Below are 22,382 nucleotides of genomic sequence, written 5' to 3'. Positions count from 1 at the left end.
TAGGACTGGCGTTGATTTAAAAAATAAACTATGAAACAAGAAAATATTAATGTAGAATCTTTCTAAAGCTTGATTTTGGAAAGCACTTAGTTGTATGAGTGTGTTAAAGTGAAAACAGAGTCAAATTTCTCGCATAAGCACATTTGTTTAATAGTTTTTTTTTATGATTCTGACAGGACATGGCATGAATGACAAGCGCGTCACCCGGGCCATTTCTCTGTGCAAGAGAATTGTAAGCTGTTTTTGGTACAGCTGGAAGAAAAGGAGACATCTTGCTGAAGTCCAGATTCAGCTGGGTCTGCCAAGTCACCAACTCATAACCGAGTCTGCCACACGCTGGGGATCAAGGCAGCAGATGATAGAGAGAGTCCTGGAGCAGGAAGGAGCACTGGCCAAAGTCCTGTCTAATGACAAAAAGACCAGGCACCTTGTCCCTACCTGGCAGGACTTAGAGGTCCTAGAAGCAGTCCAAAAGGTCCTGAAACCTCTCCAGGACTTTACCGATGCTTTGTCAGGTGAGGAGTACGTCACTCTATCATATGTAAAACCTGTGCTGCACCTTTTTAACGAAAGTCTCCTGGCATGTGAAGAGGGTGATGGCGAGCTTTGCAAATCGATCAAGACCAGCATTGTTGAGTACCTCAACCGCAAGTATTCTGACCCAGCCACTACTGACCTATTGGAGATGGCTTCATTTGTGGATCCACGCTTCAGGGCCACCTATATCCCAAGTGAAAAAGTTGATGCATTGAAGCACAGAGCTGTCTTGGAGGTGGAGACGCTACTGGCTGATCAGAGCAGCTGTCAACCGCCTTACCTACGTGTGCCAACTGTGCCTTAGCCTGCAGATGGAGAAGCAGCAGTGGCACCAAAAGCTAAGACACTGGCAAGCTTCTTCAAGCAGCGCACAGCCACCACCACTGCACCACCAACCAAGAGGGAGGCTATTGAAAATGAACTGTCAAGTTACTTGCAGTCAGCAAGTGTGGAGAGTGACACTGATCCCCTCAAGTGGTGGAAGGATCATGAAGTTGTCTTTCCAGCTCTGAGCCACCTGGCAAAAAAAGTATCTCTTGGTACCAGCTACCAGTTCACCCTCCGAAAGGGTTTTCAGCTGCAGTGGCAATATCGTGACCTGCCACAGAGCATCTCTGAAGCCGGATGCCGTTGACAGGCTGGTGTTTCTCGCACAAAATCTTTAAACGAAGGAGGACACGCTTGTCTTCTAATGTCTACCTCAAGACATCATTACTGTTTATCAAAGTAAAAAAAGAGGGGGAAAATGTTTATTGAGTTGATAGTCTGTTTCTTGTGCAACTGGTTGAGGCTGTTCAGATAAGAAATTGAGTTAACAAAAAGCAAATGGTAATCTCAGGCTGATGTTTAAAAAACATTTTCTCAAACTGAGCACTTTATTTTGTTCTTTATTTATATATAATTGCTGCCCTTACTAGGGTTTGTCATATTTTATTATTTTGTAATGTTCGTTATTTGCATCTGTGGATTTGTTAGAAAGGAGAAGAAATCTGTAATTTGATTTTAATAAGCCATTTAAAGTTGTCAAACAAAAAAAAAGTTGACTTTTCTCATAAATATATATAATATTTATTTCAGAAAAAGATAGGCCTATTTTATTTTATAGGCTATTTTTGTTTAAGATATTTGTATTTAAATGTGCACCTTATGGAGCTTTGATTTCCAAAAAGGTCGTCCTGTTGTTCTACAGTGTTTATGTTTACATGTTGTTGTTATTTGAACAGCTGAGCATTTAATCTGAACCAGGTGAAGAGCCCTGTTTATTATTTATTCATTTGATTTTTCAACTGTTCACTGAAATAGCCGCTTTCAATAAAACTACTTGAGACATGTCATATCTGGCTTTGACTTTGACTGAACATTTGCTCTCACTTTGCAGAAAAAATATCAGGATATATATCTTATATCGATATTCAGCCTAAATATATCGGGATATGACTTCTGGTCCATATCGCCCAGCCCTGCCTACCAGACATCTTCTTGAGAGAAGATAAGATCAGGGACTCCTGTCTTACTCTCCATCATGTTGAAATAGGTTCTCCTGTCTTACTTTCTGTCATGTTGAGATGGGTTTCCCTGTCTTACTTTCTGTCATGTTGAGATTGGTTAGTTCTTCTTGAGAGAACTAACCCAAAATTAGTTGAAAGGCTAAGGGATTCTCTTCCTGAGAAGAAGCTGACAGTACCAGCCAACACCACTATATAGATCACAGTGGTGTGGAGACCAGCCAACACCACTATATAGATCACAGTGGTGTGGAGACCAGCCAACACCACTATATAGATCACAGTGGTGTGGAGACCAGCCAACACCACTATATAGATCACAGTGGTGTGGAGACCAGCCAACACCACTATATAGATCACAGTGGTGTGGAGACCAGCCAACACCACTATATAGATCACAGTGGTGTGGAGACCAGCCAACACCACTATATAGATCACAGTGGTGTGGAGACCAGCCAACACCACTATATAGATCACAGTGGTGTGGAGACCAGCCAACACCACTATATAGATCACAGTGGTGTGGAGACCAGCCAACACCACTATATATCACAGTGGTGTGGAGACCAGCCAACACCACTATATAGATCACAGTGGTGTGGAGACCAGCCAACACAACTATATAGATCACAGTGGTGTGGAGACCAGCCAACACCACTATATAGATCACAGTGGTGTGGAGACCAGCCAACACCACTATATAGATCACAGTGGTGTGGAGACCAGCCAACACAACTATATAGATCACAGTGGTGTGGAGACCAGCCAACAGAACTATATAGTTCACAGCGGTGTGGAGACCAGCCAACACCACTATATAGATCACAGTGGTGTGGAGACCAGCCAACACCACTATATAGATCACAGTGGTGTGGAGACCAGCCAACACAACTATATAGATCACAGTGGTGTGGAGACCAGCCAACACCACTATATAGATCACAGTGGTGTGGAGACCAGTGGACCACTATAGAGATCATAGTGGTGTGGAGACCAGCCAACACCACTATATAGATCACAGTGGTGTGGAGACCAGCCAACACCACTATATAGATCACAGTGGTGTGGAGACCAGCCAACACCACTATATAGATCACAGTGGTGTGGAGACCAGCCAACACCACTATATAGATCATAGTGGTGTGGAGACCAGCCAACACCACTATATAGATCACAGTGGTGTGGAGACCAGTCAACACCACTATATAGATCACAGTGGTGTGGAGACCAGCCAACACCACTATATAGATCACAGTGTTGTGGAGACCAGCCAACACCACTATATAGATCACAGTGGTGTGGAGACCAGTCAACACCACTATATAGATCACAGTGGTGTGGAGACCAGCCAACACCACTATATAGATCACAGTGTTGTGGAGAGAAGAATGTAAGACAGGAGAACCTATTTCAACATGACGGAGAGTAAGACAGGAGTCCCTGACCTTATCTTCTCTCAAGAAGATGTCTGGTAGGCCCATTTAAATACCTTTTTTGTACATTTCAAGATAGCAGATTTTTTGAGTTGTTATTTTTTTCATTTTTTCATTTTTGACAAAATGAGCACTCCTGGAAGTGACAGATTTTGACTCATATTGAGTGATAAGACTGAGCTATTTAAAAACACTTTTTCAACATTTCAAGATAGCAGTTAGTTCAGTTTGATCTTATTAAAGACAGCTGTATATTTTTTTATTCATTTTGACATTGTCAAGTGGTTAACCTGCAAGGAAGCATTTCAGTACATAATACTTGCATTGTACTTCATATTATTATAGATATTTTAGGGTTGCCATGGATTTCAAGCAGGCAATGCCATCAGGTCCAAACCCAAAACAAGGAAATTGTAGGAGACAGGCGTGTTGGGGTTTCCTGCCAGCATGACCACCCGCTTCACTTCCTGAACATGAAAAAGGGTGAAAGGTGGGATGCAGTAATAAGGAGTTTTTTTCAGTTTCTTAATTTAAGACCATAAAACAACATTTTCCACAGCCAATTCTGACTTTGCAGCTGACATATCTAGAGGAAATCCCACAGTTCTGCCTCCAGGTCAAGATTCATGACAAACGTCAACATTAGACAGGGAGAAGCAATGTAAAATCAATAACGAAATTGTTTCCACTATTAACATGCTTTTTCTTGTTTCAAGTATGTTTTATTATGAAAAGTACAATATATCCATGTATACTTGTACAACTATGGAGCGTATGTCCACATATAATTGTACAATTTGTTTTTCCAACATAAAAGACAAGAAATTATCACATTGGTATTTTAATGGTGTTATTGTAAGAGTTTAAATGTTTAAACAGAGGATACATCTAAAACAGGATAAAACAAGTGCAGTATGTTGTGAGAATGTTACTTTAACGTCGACTCATAACGTCACACTATAACTTCATGGGAGTCTTGTGGAAAGACTGCATGTTGTTTTGGGTGGATTGAGTGACGTCTTCATCAACATTTTGCAGAATATTCCGGTAATATTTTCACCTCGTCGGCTGCTGACATTCATAAGGAGTTCCAGTAGTTTATTTGTCATTTGCAGGTATTAAAAGTAATACATACATTGTAATTCCTTGTTGGATCTCTCTCACATACAGGACAGTACATACCAGAGGAGGCTGCTGAGTGGAGGACGGCTCATAATAATGTCTGGAACAGAGTGAATGAAATGGAACACATGGAAACCACGTGTTTGATACCATTCCACTTATTCCACTCCAGCCATTACAAGCCTGTCCTCCCTAAATAAGGTCCCACCAACCTCCTGTGGTACAAACACAAACAGTAAAATATATCATAAAAAATGCAAAGTGGTAAAAGATCAGAAAATATTACAAGCCTGTCACGTGTGAGTGTTCAATGTGTGTTTGTCCATTGTGTGTGTCAGTGTTTATGTGTGTGTCAGTGTGTGTGTGTTTGTCCTGTTTGAGCAGGTGGCCAGCGTGTGCCTAGTGTGTGTGTCTGTGTCAAGTGTGTGTGTGTTCAGTGTGTGTGTGTTCAGTGTGTGTGTGTGTTCAGTGTGTGTGTGTATGTCCAGTGTGTGTGTGTCTGTGTCCAGTGTGTGTGTGTGTGTGTCTGTGTCCAGTGTGCGTGTGTGTGTCTGTGTCCAGTGTGTGTGTGTCCAGTGTGTGTGTGTGTGTGTCTAGTGTGTGTGTGTCTAGTGTGTGTGTGTCCAGTGTGTGTGTGTCCAGTGTGTGTGTGTGTGTGTCCAGTGTGTGTGTGCGTGTGTGTGTGCGTGTGTGTCTAGTGTGTGTGTGTGTGTGTGTCTAGTGTGTGTGTGTGTGTGTGTCCAGTGTGTGTCTAGTGTGTGTGTGTCTAGTGTGTGTGTCCAGTGTATGTCTGTGTCCAGTGTGTGTGTGTGTGTGTCTGTGTCCAGTGTGTGTGTGTGTCTGTGTCCAGTGTCCGTGTGTGTGTGTGTCTGTGTCCAGTGTGTGTGTGTCTGTGTCCAGTGTGTCTGTGTCCACTGTGTGTGTGTGTGTGTGTGTGTGTGTATGTGTGTCCAGTGTGTGTGTGTCCAGTGTGTGTGTGTGTGTGTGTGTGTGTGTGTGTGTGTGTGTGTGTGTGTGTCCAGTGTGTGTGTGTGTCCAGTGTGTGTGTGTGTGTGTGTCTAGTGTGTGTGTGTGTCCAGTGTGTTTGTGTCCAGTTATTATTTCAAGTACACTGAAGAGCCAATATAATGAACCCAAAACCCTGGATAGAGGGGCTCAGTGACTGTGGAGGTGAATGTGATCAGGTGGGTCAGTGTGTCAGAGGAGGCTCTATAGAAGGACAGAGTGCCGGCTGGCCAGTCCAGATACACTCCTACTCTGTGGGACCTGGAGGGGCGGACGGCTATGGTAGTGAGATTATTATTATGCCAGGCAGAGTAACTGTTGTCAGAGCAGAACAGACACCAGGACTTGTCATTGAATCCAAGCCAACAGTCATCACCCCATCCTCCCCTGCTGATTTCTTTATATGTCACTCCTATACCAGCCCCCATTATCCCACTCCACTCTACCTCCCAGTAACAGCGCCCAGTCAGACCCTCTCTACACAGCACCTGTTTAAGGTCCTCAAATCTCTCTGGGTGATCAGGATACGGCTGCTCCTCTATCCTACATGTCACCTTTCTGTTCTCCTCAGACAGAGAGAGGAGTCTGTTTACTGTGTTTAGGTCCAGTGTGAGATCACAGACATCTGATGGATGAAACCAGACACAATATTAGAAATCATCATCATTCACATTAGAATGTTAATAACTCACTTTTCACTAATTAATTTAATGTAGATGTTTCTAGGTATCAAAAGGAGAAGTTAAGGTAACTGGAGACTTGTTGAATGATCATATGTTATTATGTACGGTAATATAAAACACACTTATTCACAATAATTACACACACACACACACACACACACACACACACACACACACACACACACACACACACACACACACACACGTTGTCAAAGCAACTCTTTGTAAACGTTGGTGTCCCTGATTTGTGCTTCTGTAGAACTACAGATGATATTTAATATGACCAAGTCAGTAATGATGGTGGTCTTTGACTTAACTTGAATTAAGACTTATTCTTACTCATATTATTCATATAAAACACACTTATTCCCATTAACCTGTTGGGGGTAGAGGGCAGTATTGACACGGCCGGATAAAAAACGTACCCGATTTAATCTGGTTACTACTCCTGCCCAGTAACTAGAATATGCATATAATTATTGGCTTTGGATAGAAAACACCCTAAAGTTTCTAAAACTGTTTGAATGGTGTCTGTGAGTATAACAGAACTCATATGGCAGGCAAAAACCTGAGAGGATTCTGAACAGGAAGTGGCCTGTCTGACAAGTTGTTGTTCATCTTGGCTCTTTTTATTGAAGACTGAGGATCTTTGCTGTAACGTGACACTTCCTACGGCTCCCATAGGTTCTCAGAGCCCGGGAAAAAGCTGAACAATATCGAGGCAGCCCCAGGCTGAAACACATTATCGCTTTTGACAAGTGGCCGATCAGAGGACAATGGGCTTAGGCGCGTGCCCGAGTCGACCCCATGCTTTATTTTCTTTCGTCTGTTTACCTAAATGCAGATTCCCGGTCGGAATATTATCGCTTTTTTACGAGAAAAATGGCATAAAAATGGATTTTAAACAGCGGTTGACATGCTTCGAAGTACGGTAATGGAATATTTAGAATTTTTTTGTCACGAAATGCGCCATGCTCGTCACCCTTCTTTACCCTTTCGGATAGTGTCTTGAACGCACGAACAAAACGCCTCTATTTGGATATAACAATGGATTATTTGGAACCAAACCAACATTTGTTATTGAAGTAGAAGTCCTGGGAGTGCATTCTGACGAAGACAGCAAAGGTAATAACATTTTTCTTATAGTAAATCTGACTTTGGTGAATGCTAAACTTGCTGGGTGTCTAAATAGCTAGCCCTGTGAAGCCGGGCTATCTACTCAGAATATTGCAAAATGTGCTTTCACTGAAAAGCTATTTTAAAATCGGACATATCGAGTGCATAGAGGAGTTCTGTATCTATAATTCTTAAAATAATTGTTATGCTTTTTGTGAACGTTTATCGTGAGTAATTTAGTAAATTCACCGGAAGTTGGCGAGGGGTATGCTAGTTCTGAACGTCACATGCTAATGTAAAAAGCTGTTTTTTGATATAAATATGAACTTGATTGAACAAAACATGCATGTATTGTATAACATAATGTCCTAGGTGTGTCATCTGATGAAGATCATTAAAGGTTAGTGCTGCATTTAGCTGTGGTTTGGGTTTTTGTGACATTATATGCTAGCTTGAAAAATGGGTGTCTGATTATTTCTGCCTGGGTACTCTGCTGACATAATCTAATGTTTTGCTTTCGTTGTAAAGCCTTTTTGAAATCGGACAGTTTGGTTAGATTAACGAGAGTCTTGTCTTTAAAATGGTGTAAAATAGTCATATGTTTGAGAAATTGAAGTAATAGCATTTCTAAGGTATTTGAATAACGCGCCACAGGATTCCACTGGCTGTTACGTAGGTGGGACGATTTCGAAGTTAACTACACACCTGTATGCATCATGAACACAATCACACATTTCTAATATAATTTCTAATATAACACAAACGCACCACACACACACACACACTGTCAAATCAAGTCTTTGTAAACGTTGGTGTCCCTGATTTCTGCTTCTGTAGAACTACAGATGATATTTAATATGACCAAGTCAGTAATGATGGTGGTCTTTGACTTAACTTGAATTAAGACTTATTCTTAGTCATATTCTTCACAGCAGTCAACACTCACATTTTCTAAGTCCAGGTTTCATTCTGTTCTCTCCACCATGTTCCACACTGTAGCGGTAAGCAGAAAAACAGACAGTCATTGAGGGATACACCTGAACACACACACACACACACACACACACGCACACGCACACGCACACGCACACGCACACGCACACGCACACACACAGTCAGCATATAACTTTGTCCAAGTGGTGGTAAGAATGTTTGTCTTAACTAGCCTGATAAGTCAAACATGTCTGATATGAACATTGACATAAACCCTCTACATACTTGAGTTTCTCCAGTCTGCAGTGTGGATCCTCCAGTCCAGCAGAGAGCAGTCTGATTCCTGAGTCTCCTGGGTGATTGTAGCTCAGGTCCAGCTCTTTCAGGTGTGAGGGGTTTGACCTCAGAGCTGAGACCAGAGAAGCACAGCCTTCCTCTGTAACTAGACAGCCTGACAGCCTGCAAAGAGTCAAATCATATTAAAATCACACTGCTATTCTTTGGTGGTGAAAATAGTGGCAGTATATTTCTTCAACATATGAAACCTTCCATATCTATTCATAAATTAATGTATCATATTATAAATTACAAATTATCAACGTTTTGCCTGCAGATAGAAACATGTATAGTACAAATATTTGAGTAGACTGACCAGACCAGTTTAAAAACAGTATCAGTCAAAAGACAGACAGTGAGGTATCAGATATAGATTGTATTGAGTATACAGTCCACACCATATCTATTTTGACAGTGAAGATAACAATTTAAATGTGGCTCTAAACTCCAACATTTTGGATTTCAGATCAAATGTTTCATATGAGGTGACAGTATATAATGTCACCTTTTATTTGAGGATATTTTCATACATATCTGTTCCACCATTTAGAAAAAATGAAAGCACTTCATGTATCTAGTCCCCTATTTAAAGAAGTCATATGTTTTCTGACCAATTCACTCATAGTGGCTTAAAGTAGTCACAAGTTGAGTATTTGATCCGATATTCCTTGAACGCAGCGACTACATCAAGCTTGTGACTCAAACTCGTTGATTGATTTTGCAGTTTGTTATCGTTGTGTTTTGGGTTGTGTTTTGTCCAATATTAAAATGGTGGATGATGACTGGATAATTTTCTGTCTAAGTGAGTAGATAACATGTTTCTAAACACTACTAAATGAATCCTGATGATTCCATGAATAAGAAAAATCATGAATGAATCATGAATAATAATGAGTGAGAAAGTTACAGAGGCTACAACAAAACATGCTAACCTCTCACCATTACCAATAACAGAGACTACAACAAAACATGCTAACCTCTCACCATTACCAATAACAGAGGATACAACAAAACATGCTAACCTCTCACCATTACCAATAACAGAGGCTACAACAAAACATGCTAACCTCTCACCATTACCAATAACAGAGGCTACAACAAAACATGCTAACCTCTCACCATTACCAATAACAGAGGCTACAACAAAACATGCTAACCTCTCACCATTACCAATAACAGAGGATACAACAAAACATGCTAACCTCTCACCATTACCAATAACAGAGGCTACAACAAAACATGCTAACCTCTCACCATTACCAATACCAGAGGCTACAACAAAACATGCTAACCTCTCACCATTATCAATAACAGATGCTACAACAAAACATGCTAACCTCTCACCATTACCAATGTATTTATTTATAAGCACCTCACATTGTGGTTACTCACTACATGGTAGATATTCCCTCAGCGAAGTATGGCAGTTCCATGCAGGTTTCCTCACCAAGTCCAAGGCAGCACAGCTACCCATGCAGACAGTACTCCTTAGCTGTAACCGATATCCCCATGGCAACACAGCTACCCATGCAGACAGTACTCCTTAGCCGTAACTGATATCCCCATGGCAACACGAACTCGTTTAGCTTCCCAAGCAATTATCTCCCGGTGTCACACGATGCTAGGCTAACCTCAAGGCTGGCTAATACCTCCACGACGAGACGGTAGCTTCAGTCTTTACTAAGTTTTAACTAAATTATAACAACTCTTTTATTAAATAAAACATGTATTTCCCTTCATGTCTTAGTAGCTATGGGTTTTGTTGTAGTTCTGTCGTCTTCTTTTATAATTTTTCTTCACCAACCGTCCTGAGGTAAAACGTCCATCCTTTCATCAACGTCTTTTTCCCTCCCGTTAACCAGGTCAACTCCCATTGGCCACAACTTAACAAGCGACCTTATTGGTCAAAACGTAAACTTCAAAGTAAAACAAACTATTCACTTATACATTAAATAAATATTTCTTCAAAAAGCATAATGCATTAACAACATTACAGTTTAGGAGCAATTCAATCATCTTTTAAATATAATACCAATTAATTATAACAAATAAACTCAATACTTGGTTCAAACAAGGGTATTACACAAACATACAGTCAATAATACAGGAGAAAAATAAGTCTATATACAATGTGAGCAAATGAAGTTAAATAAGGGAGGTAAAGGCAAAAAAAGGCCATGGTGGCAAAGTAAATACAATATAGCAAGTAAAACACTGGAATGGTAGATATGCAGTGGAAGAAAGTGCAAAGTAGAAATAATGGGGAGCAAAGGAGCTAAATAAATAAATACAGTAGGGGAAGAGGTAGTTGGGCTAAATTATAGATGGGCTATGTACAGGTGCAGTAATCTGTGAGCTGCTCTGACAGCTGGTGCTTAAAGCTAGTGAGGGAGATAAGTGTTTCCAGTTTTAGAGATTTTTGTAGTTCGTTCCAGTCATTGGCAGCAGAGAACTGGAAGAAGAGGCGGCCGAAAGACGAATTGGCTTTGGGGGTGACCAGAGAGATATACCTGCTGGAGCGCGTGCTACCGTTGGGTGCTGTTATGGTAACCAGTGAGCGGAGATAAGGGGGGACTTTACCTAGCAGGGTCTTGTAGATGACCTGGAGCCAGTGGGTTTGGCGACGAGTATGAAGCGAGGGACAGACAATGAGAGCGTACAGGTCGCAGTGGTGGGTAGTACAGTGGGGGGGAAAGTATTTCATCCCCTGCTGATTTTGTACGTTTGCCCACTTACAAAGAAATGATCAGTCTATAATTTTAATGGTAGGTTTATTTGAACAGTGAGAGACAGAATAACAGCAAAAAAATACAGAAAAAACGCATGTCAAAAATGTTATACAATTATTTGCATTTTAATGAGGGAAATAAGTATTTGACCCCTCTGCAAAACATGACTTAGTACCTGGTGGCAAAACCCTTGTTAGCAATCACAGAGGTCAGACGTTTCTTGTAGTTGGCCACCAGGTTTGCACACATCTCAGGAGGGATTTTGTCCCACTCCTCTTTGCAGATCTTCTCCAAGTCATTAAGGTTTCCAGGCTGATGTTTGGCAACTTGAACCTTCATCTCCCTCCACAGATTTTCTATGGGATTAAGGTCTGGAGACTGGCTAGGCCACTCCAGGACCTTAATGTGCTTCTTCTTGAGCCACTCCTGTGTTGCCTTGGCCGTGTGTTTTGGGTCATTGTCATGCTGGAATACCCATCCACAACCCATTTTCAATGCCCTGGCTGAGGGAAGGAGGTTCTCACCCAAGATTTGACGATACATGGCCCCGTCCATCGTCCCTTTGATGCAGTGAAGTTGTCCTGTCCCCTTAGCAGAAAAACACCTCCAAAGCATAATGTTTCCACCTCCATGTTCGACGGTGGGGATGGTGTTCTTGGGGTCATAGGCAGCATTCCTCTTCCTCCAAACACGACGAGTTGAGTTGATGTCAAAGAGCTCTAATTTGGTCTCATCTGACCACAACACTTTCACCAGTTGTCCTCTGAGTCATTCAGATGTTCATTGGCAAACTTCAGATGGGCATGTATATGTATTCTTGAGCAGGGGGACCTTGCGGGCGCTGCAGGATTTCAGTCCTTCACGGCGTAGTGTGTTACCAATTGTTTTCTTGGTGACTATGGTCCCAGCTGCCTTAAGATCATTGACAAGATCCTCCCGTGTAGTTCTGGGCTGATTCCTCACCGTTCTCATGATCATTGCAACTCCACGAGGTGAGATCTTGCATGGAGACCCAGGCCGAGGGATATTGACAGTTCTTTTGTGTTTCTTCCATTTGCGAATAATCGCACCAAATGTTGTCACCTTCTCACCAAGCTGCTTGGCGATGGTCGTGCAGCCCATTCCAGCCTTGTGTAGGTCTACAATCTTGTCCCTGACATCCTTGGAGAGCTCTTTGGTCTTGGCCATGGTGGAGAGTTTGGAATCTGATTGATTGATTGCTTCTGTGGACAGGTGTCTTTTTTTACAGGTAACAAGTTGCGGTTAGGAGCACTCCCTTTAAGAGTGTGCTCCTAATCTCAGCTTGTTACCTGTATAAAAGACACCTGGGAGCCAGAAATCTTTCTGATTGAGAGGGGGTCAAATACTTTTTCCCTCATTAAAATGCAAATCAATTTATAACATTTCTGACATGCGTTTTTCTGGATGTTTTTGTTGTTATTCTGTCTCTCACTGTTCAAATAAACCATTAAAATTATAGACTGATCCTTTCTTTGTCAGTGGGCAAACGTACAAAATCAGCAGGGGATCAAATACTTTTTCCCCCCACTGTATATGGGGCTTTGGTGACAAAACGGATGGCACTGTGACAGACTGCATCCAATTCATTGAGTAGGGTATTGGAGGCTATTTTGTAATTGACATCGCCGAAGTCGAGGATCGGTAGGATGGTCAGTTTTATAAGGGTATGTTTGGCAGCATGAGTGAAGGATGCTATGTTGCGAAATAGGAAGCCAATTCTAGATTTAACTTTGGATTGGAGATGCTTATAGTGAGTCTGGAAGGAGAGTTTTCAGTCTAACCAGACACCTAGGTATTTGTAGTTGTCCACATATTCTAAGTCAGAACCATCCAGAGTAGTGATGCTGGACAGGCGGGCAGGTGCAGGCAGCGATCGGTTGAAGAGCATGCATTTAGTTTTACTTGTATTTAAGAGCAGTTGGAGGCCACGGAAGGAGAGCTGTATGGCATTGAAGCTCGTCTAGAGGTTAGTTAATACAGTGTCCAAAGAAGGGCCAGAAGTATACAGAATAACACCAATAACAGAGGGGGTCTGATCTTTGTGCCTCTGTAACTTTCTCATTTATCATTATTCACGATTCATTCATGATTATTCATAATCATGGTAGCATCAACATGAATGTAGAAGTGTTCAGAAACATCTTCTATTCTTACTGACAATACAAGTGAAGTGACTCCAAAATGACAGGACATTATTCACCATTCAGTTTCTATTAGGAAAAACATCATCCAAAACACAACCAAAACAAACTGAAAAATGAATTCAACAAGTTAGTAGAATCACAAGCTTGATGTAATCACTGCAGGCATGGAACATGGGACTAAATACTAAACTTATGACAACTTTAATACAATATAAGTACATTTGTCCAAATAATTAAGACTTCTTCAAATGGGAGAACTACGTACAGAAAGTGCTTTAATTTCTAAACGGTAAAACAGATATGTATGAAAATACCGTCAAATAAAAGGTGACATTCTGTAAGGTCACCTAATATGAAACATCTCAAATCCAAAATGCTGGAGGATAGCACCAAATGTAAAACTGTAAGCTTCACTGTCCAAACACATATGGTGTGGACTATGTGTCCCTGGTAAACACATGTGGATCTGGTGAACAGTTATCACTTGTTGACCAACTACAGGAATACTGACCTCAGAGTCTCCAGTTTACAGTGGGGATTCCCCAGTCCAGCAGAGACCAGCTTCACTCCTGAATCCTTCAGGTCATTGTTACTCAGGTCCAGCTCTCTCAGGTGTGAGGGGTTTGACCTCAGAGCTGAGACCAGAGAAGCACAGCCTTCCTCTGTGACTAGACAGCCTGACAGCCTGCAAAGAGTCAAATCAAATTAAAATCACACTGCTATGCTTTGGTGGTGAAAATAGTGGCAGTATAATTTTTCAAAATTTTTCAGATATCAGTGTCCTGAAACCTGCCATATCTATTCGTAAATTAATGTATCATCATTAAAAATGACAAATGATCAAAGTATTGCCTGCAGATAGAAACATGTATAGTACAAATATTTGAGTAGACTGACCAGACCAGTTTAAAAGCAGTATCAGTCAAAAGACAGACAGTGAGGTATCAGATTTAGATTGTATTGAGTATACAGTCCACACCATATCTATTTTGACAGTGAAGCTAACATTTTAAATGTGGCTCTATACTCCAACATTTTGGATTTCAGATCAAATGTTTCATATGAGGTGACAGTATACAATGTCACCTTTTATTTGAGGGTATTTTAATACATACAGTTGAAGTCAGAAGTTTACATATACCTTAGCCAAATGCATTTAAACTCAATTTTTACAATTCCTGACATTTAATCCTAGTAAAAATCCCCTGTGTTAGGTCAGTTAGGATCACCACTTTATTTTAAGAATGTGAAATGTCAGAATAATAGTAGAGAAAATGATTAATTTCAGCTTTTATTTCTTTCATCACATTCCCAGTGGGTCAGAAGTTTACATACACTCAATTAGTATTTGGTAGCATTGCCTTTAAATGGTTTAACTTGGGTTAAACGTGTCGGGTAGCCTTCTACAAGCTTCCCACAATAAGTTGGGTGAATTTTGGCCCATTCCTCCTGAAAGAGCTGGTGTAACTGAGTCAGGTTTGTAGGCCTCTTGCTCGCACACGCTTTTTCAGTTCTGCCCACAAATTTTCTATAAGGATTGAGGTCAAGGTTTTGTGATGGCCACTCCAATACCTTGACTTTGTTGTCCTTAATCCATTTTGCCACAACTTTGGAAGTATGCTTGGGGTCATTTTCCATTTGGAAGACCCATTTGTGACCAAGCTTTAACTTCCTGACTGATGTCTTGAGATGTTGCTTCAATATATCCACGTAATTTTCCGCCCTCATGATGCCATCTATTTTGTGAAGTGCACCAGTCCCTCCTGCAGCAAAACACCCCCACAACATGATGCTGCCACCCCCGGGCTTCACGGTTGGGTTGGTGTTCTTTGGCTTGCAAGCCTCCCCCTTTTTCCTCCAAACATAACGATGGTCATTATGGCCAAACAGTTCTTGTATTGTTTCATCTGACCAGAGGACATTTCTTCAAAAAGTACGATCTTTGTCCCCATGTGCAGTTGCAAACTGTAGTCTGGCTTTTTTTATGGTGGTTTTGGAGCAGTGGCTTCGTCCTTGCTGAGCGGCCTTTCAGATTATGTCGATATAGGACTCGTTTTACTGTGGATATAGATACTTTTGTACCTGTTTCCTCCAACATCTTCACAAGGTCCTTTGCTGTTGTTCTGGGATTGATTTGCACCAAAGTATGTTCATCTCTAGGAGACAGAACGCGTCTCCTTCCTGAGCGGAATGGCGGCTGTGTGGTCCCATGGTGTTTAGACTTGCGTACTATTGTTTGAACAGATGAACGTGTTACCTTCAGGCGTTTGGAAATTGCTCCCAAGGATGAACCAGACTTGTGGAGGTCTACAATTTTTTTTCTGAGATCTTGGCTGATTTCTTTTCATTTTCCCATGATGTCAAGCAAAGAGGCACTGAGTTTGAAGGTAGGCCTTGAAATACATCCAAATTATGTCAATTAGCCTACAGATGCTTCTAAAGCCATAACATGATTTTCTGGAATTTTCCATGCTGTTTAAAGGCACAGTCAACTTAGTGTATGTAAACTTCTGACCCACTGGAATTGTGATACAGTGAATTATAAGTGAAATAATCTGACTGTAAACAATTGTTTCAAAAATTACTTGTGTCATGCACAAAGTAGATGTCCTAACCGACTTGCCAAAACTATATAGTTTGTTAACAAGACATTTGTGGAGAGGTTCAAAAACACGTTTTAATGACTCCAACCTAAGTGTATGTACACTTCCGACTTCAACTGTATGTGATTGACGATTAAAAATTAAATTCTGATGATGCCATGATTAAGAAAAATCATGAATAAATCATGAATCAGAATGAGTGAGAAAGTTACAGAGGCCACAACAGAACATGCTAACCTCTCACCATTACCAATAACAGAGGCTACAACAAAACAGCTAACCTCTCACCATTACCAATTACAGAGGCTACAACAAAACATGCTAACCTCTCACCATTACCAATAACAGAGGCTACAACAAAACAGCTAACCTCTCACCATTACCAATAACAGAGGCTACAACAAAACATGCTAACCTCTCACCATTACCAATAACAGAGGTTACAACAAAACAGCTAACCTCTCACCATTACCAATAACAGAGGCTACAACAAAACATGCTAACCTCTCACCATTACCAATAACAGAGGTTACAACAAAACATGCTAACCTCTCACCTTTACCAATAACAGAGGCTAAAACAAAACATGCTAACCTCTCACCATTACCAATAACAGAGGATACAACAAAACATGCTAACCTCTAACCATTACCAATAACAGGGGCTACAACAAAACATGCTAACCTCTCACCATTACCAATAACAGAGACTACAACAAAACATGCTAACCTCTCACCATTACCAATAGAGGCTACAACAAAACATGCTAACCTCTCACCATTACCAATAACAGAGGATACAACAAAACACGCTAACCTCTCACCATTACCAATAACAGTGGGGGTATGATCCTTGTGCCTCTGTAACTTTCTCATTCATCATCATTCTCCATTCATTCTTATTCTTACTGACAATACAAGTGAAGTGACTCCAAAATGACAGGACATTATTCACCATTCAGTTTCTATTAGGAAAAACATAATCCAAAACACAACCAAGACAAACTGCAAATGAATTCAACAAGTTTGTAGAATCACAAGCTTGATGTTATCACTGCAGGCATGGAACATGGGACTAAATACTAAACTTATGACAACTTTAATACAACATAAGTGAATTTGTCCAAATATGTTCAACTTTTTCAAATGGGAGAACTAAATACATAAAGTGCTTTCCTTTCTTAACAGTAACACAGCTATGTATGAAAATACCCTCAAATAAAAGGTGACATTCTGTACTGTCACCTAATATGAAGCATTCTAAGTCAAATCCAAAATGCTGGTGCATAGCACCACATTTAAAACTGCAAGCTTCACTGTCCAAACACATATGGTGTGGACTATGTGTGTCTGGTAAACACATGTGGATCTGGTGAACAGTTATCACTTGTTGACCAACTACAGGAATACTGACCTCAGAGTCTCCAGTTTACAGTGGGGATTCCCCAGTCCAGCAGAGAGCAGCTTCACTCCTGAATCCTTCAGGTCATTGTTACTCAGGTCCAGCTCTCTCAGGTGTGAGGGGTTTGACTTCAGAGCTGAGACCAGAGAAGCACAGCCTTCCTCTGTGACTCCACAACCTGACAGCCTGCAACGAGATCATCATGACTTCCCAAACACACTGTTTATTTAACACCAGAAGTGTAGAAGGACAATGGCATTTGGTTTATTCTCTCAAACAACATATAGATTCATCTTCTGTCTCCTAGAATTGTATGGTCATATTGTAATACTAGATTGAATATCTGATTCAATATGTTATTCAATATAATATTATATACATATTATAATACATATTTTCTCTAAACATAATATTTCTTCCTGATGAATACTTCTTATATGTCATTTTATTTACTCACAGAGCAGCTCTGGAGACTTTGACCACTGGCAGCAGCCTCAGAAGACCTTCCTCTGATCTGGAGTATTTCTTCAGGTCAAACACATCCAGCTCCTTTTCTGAAGTCAGCAACACAAAGACCAGAGCTGACCACTGTGCAGGTGACAGGTAGGTTTTTGAGAGACTTCCTGATCTCAGGTAGCTTTGGATCTCCTCCACTAGAGAATGGTCATTCAGTTCATTCAGACAGTGGAACAGATTGATGCTCCTCTCTGGAGAGGGATTCTCCCTGATCTTCTCCTTGATGTACTTGACAGTTTCATCATGGCTCAGTGAGCTGCTTCTTGTCTTTGTCAGTAGACCTCGTAAGTGCTTCTGATTGGATTCCAGTGAGAGGCCCAGAAGGAAGCGGAGGAACAGGTCCAGGTTTCCTGTCTCACTTTGTAAGGCTTTATCCACAGCACTCTTGTAGAAAGTAACTTCAGACTCGTCTTTTGTTTGCAGTGTGTCAATTAGATTCTCATTGTTGTTGATGAATGAGAGGAACACATATACAGCAGCCAGAAACTCCTGAATGCTCAGATGCACAAAGCAGTACACCTTGTCCTGGTACAGAACACATTCCTCTTTAAAGAGCTGTGTGCACAATCCTGAGTACACAAAGGCTTCATTGACATCAATGCCAGCCTCTTTCAGGTCTTCTTCATAGAAAATCAGATTGCCCTTCACAAGCTGTTGAAAAGCCAGTTTTCCCAGTGACAGAATACTCTTTTTATTCCAGTGTGAACCTGTCTCTTCTTTCCCAAGATACTTTTCATTCTTCTGTTTGGTATGAAACACCACAAGGTGTGTGTACATCTCAGTCAGAGTCTTGGGCATCTCTTCTGTCTTATGTTTCAGCATGTGTTCAAGGACTGTTGCAGAAATCCAACAGAAGACTGGAATGTGGCACATGATGTGGAGGCTCCTTGATGTCTTTATGTGTGAGATGATTCTGTTGGCCAGGTCCTCATCACTGAATCTCTTCCTGAAGTACTCCTCCTTCTGTGGGTCATTGAACCCTCGTACCTCCGTCACCTGGTCAACACACCATGAAGGGATCTTATTGGCTGCTGCTGGTCGGGTAGTTATCCAGAGGAGAGCAGAGGGAAGCAGATTTCCCTTGATGAGATTTGTCAGCAGAACATCCACTGAGGTTGACTCTGTGACGTCACAACAGATCTTGTTCTTCTGGAAGTCTAGGGGCAGTCGGCACTCATCCAGACCATCAAAGATTAACAGAACTTTGTACTTGTTGTAGTTGGAGATTCTTGATTGTTTGGTTTCCATTGAGAAGTGATTGAGAAGTTCAATCAAAGTGTTTTTGTCCCCTTTCATCAAATTCAGCTCCCGAAAAGGGAATGAAAATACAAATTGGACATCCTGATTTGCTTTTCCTTCAGCCCAGTCCAGAATGAACTTCTGCACAGAGACTGTTTTTCCAATGCCAGCGACTCCCTTTGTCAGCACAGTTCTGATACGTTTGTCTTGTCCAGTTAAGGGTTTGAAGATGTCGTTACATTTGATTGCAGTCTCTGGTCTTGCTTGTTTCCTGGTTGTTATCTCAATCTGTCTCAGCTCATGTTCATTATTGACCTGTCCTGTTCCACCCTCTGTGATGTAGAGCTCTGTGTAGATCTTATTGAGAAGTTTTGGGTTTCCTTGTTGAGCGATCCCCTCAAATACACATTGAAACTTCTTCTTTAGATTAGATTTGAGTTCACGTTGGCAAATGACAGCAGGATCATCTGAATCTAGAAATAACACAGAGGATATTAATATTACATCTGTTTTAATGTCTACAGTATTGTAGGACTGTTATAAAGATTTAAATTATCATAATTTATTCTCTTAACTGACTGTATAAATGTTTTCATAATGCATTACAGACTGGTGTGACTGATTATATTATTATTGGTATTATTGATGGTATTATTAATGTTGTCTCACTCTCTGTCTCTCTAAATTAATCAACACAACACATCCCTGCTGCTACTTGTTGAGGCCACTAGGTGTTGTGTTAAGGCTGCTACAATATCATTGAGTTACACAGCTACTTTAGCTGTACTTTAGCTACAGCTTTTAAATGTTATAAAACAGCATTCAACATGAGGCAGACAGATCTTACATTTCTCCAGTGTGTCAGCGAGCTCCTTCTGGTTCATTTTCCTCAGGACGTGCAGTGTGATCTTCAGAGCCCCCTCTCTGGCACTGCTCTCCTGCTTCTCATCTTCAGCATCCACCACTTCCTCATCCTGCTTCTGACTCTCAAAGCCTTCTGGGAGTTCTGGACTAAGAATCCTCTTGAACATCTTCAGCTCGTTCTTCACAAATGTAATAATATTCTCTTCAAGCAACTGAAATAAATCAAGTAAATAAGTTAAGCAAGAGAATAAATGCTTTCTCATTAACACATTAATGAATGATTGACAGATCAACTTTACTTGAGGTCAACAAAAACAAATGTTCATAACAGGACCACATACACTGAATATGGAGGCCAGGTCTGTTTGATGACTCTGGGAAGACTGACCACTGAGAATGTCTGACTCTGATCTCTCCTGTTGGTTTCTGTGCACAAAACATGAGATTACATCTCCTCATCCAGGGAGTGAGTGAGTACGGACAGACAAACAGACAGACATAGACAGAAAGCGGGACAGACAGTCAGAGACAGACAGACAGAAAGAGACAGACAGAGACACAGACAGACAGACAGACAAACAGAGATAGACAGAGACAGACAGAGACAGAGACAGACAGACAGACACAAACATACAGACAAAGAGAGACAAACAGACAGAAAGCGGGACAGACAGTCAGAGACAGGCAAAGACAGACAGAGACAGACAAAGACAGACAGAGAAAGACACACAGACAGAGACAGACAGAAATTAGAAAGACACATAGAAAGACAGAGACAGACACTGAAACAGAGAGACAGACAGACAGACAGACAGACAGACAGACAGACAGACAGACAGACAGACAGACAGACAGACAGACAGACAGACAGACAGACAGACAGACAGACAGACAGACAGACAGACAGACAGACAGACAGACAGAGACACACAGCCAGACACAGAGACAGATAGACAGACACACAGAAACAGACACACAGAAACAGACACACCGACAGAGAAAGACACACAGACAGACAGAAAAACAGAGACAGACAGAGACAGACACACAGACAGACAACAGACACACAGACAGAGACAGACACAGTGAGACTCAGAGACACAGACACACAGACACAGACATGCAGACACAGGAACAGACAGACAGACAGACAGACAGACAGACAGACAGACAGACAGACAGACAGACAGACAGACAGACAGACAGACAGACAGACAGACAGACAGACAGACAGACAGACAGACAGACAGACAGACAGACAGACACAGACACACAGCCAGACACAGAGACAGATAGACAGACACACAGACGGACAGAGACAGACACACACAGAAAGGCAGACACAGACAGAGACAGACACACAGACAGAAAGACACAGAGACAGACACACAGACAGAGACAGACAAACAGACAGAAAGACACAGAGACAGACAGACACAGAGACATACACACATACATAGACAGACAGACAGAGACAGAGACAGTGAGACAGACAGACAGAGACAGACAGACACACAGACAGCGAAGACACACAGACAGAGAGACAGACACAGACAGAGACAGACACAGAGACAGAGAGACAGACAGAGAGAGACAGACACAGAGAGAGACACAGAGACAGTGAGACGGATAGACAGACACACAGACAGCGAAAGACACACAGACAGACAGAGACAGACAGACAGACACAGAGACATACAGACACACAGAAACAGACACACCGACAGAGAGACAGACAGAGACAGACACAGAGAGACAGTGAGACAGAGACACACAGACAGGCAGAGACAGAGTCAGACACACAGACAGAAACAGACACAGAGAGACACAGAGACACACACAGACAGACACAGAGACAGTGAGACAGACAGACAGACAGACAGACAGACAGACAGACAGACAGACAGACAGACAGAGAAAGACACACAGACAGACAGAGACAGACAGCGAAATACACACAGACAGAGAGACAGGCAAAGAGACAGAGAGACAGATAGACAGACAGAGAAATACACACAGACAGACAGAGACAGACAGCGAAATACACACAGACAGAGAGACAGGCAAAGAGACAGACAGACAGACAGACAGATACACAGACAGAGAGACACACACACACACAGGGAGGGAATATTGTGTTTGTTTAATATTGTTTTAGGACCATGAAAATGGACTAAAGGATTAGCCTATGGATT

General features: G+C 41.5%; 1 protein-coding gene and 1 long non-coding RNA gene across 2 annotated transcripts; both read right to left on the bottom strand.

Annotated features, from left to right (window-relative positions):
• Window positions 1-4,556: 4,556 nt before the first annotated feature.
• On the bottom strand, window positions 4,557-10,507 carry LOC145875809 (uncharacterized). Its single transcript, XR_014391344.1, has 4 exons — window positions 10,063-10,507; window positions 8,620-8,793; window positions 8,348-8,394; window positions 4,557-6,227 (listed from the first exon to the last, which is right to left on the bottom strand). It is a non-coding gene; the product is annotated as an uncharacterized LOC145875809 (long non-coding RNA).
• A 7,057-nt stretch (window positions 10,508-17,564) lies between these two features.
• On the bottom strand, window positions 17,565-22,063 carry LOC145875816 (NLR family CARD domain-containing protein 3-like). The gene is made up of 4 exons (XM_082971622.1): window positions 20,529-22,063; window positions 20,171-20,399; window positions 18,026-19,796; window positions 17,565-17,754 (listed from the first exon to the last, which is right to left on the bottom strand). The coding sequence occupies exons 2-4, from the start codon at window positions 20,352-20,354 to the stop codon at window positions 17,565-17,567; spliced, it is 2,145 nt and encodes a 714-aa protein (XP_082827748.1). The 5' UTR covers window positions 20,355-20,399; window positions 20,529-22,063.
• Between the last annotated feature and the right edge of the window lie 319 nt (window positions 22,064-22,382).

This window comes from Salmo salar, unplaced genomic scaffold (assembly GCF_965601325.2).
Source record: "Salmo salar unplaced genomic scaffold, fSalSal1 ptg000358l, whole genome shotgun sequence".
NCBI classification, from domain to species: domain Eukaryota; kingdom Metazoa; phylum Chordata; class Actinopteri; order Salmoniformes; family Salmonidae; genus Salmo; species Salmo salar.
The sequence above is the reverse complement of the archived record's forward strand: the minus strand, read 5'-3'. Positions and strand labels throughout refer to the sequence as shown.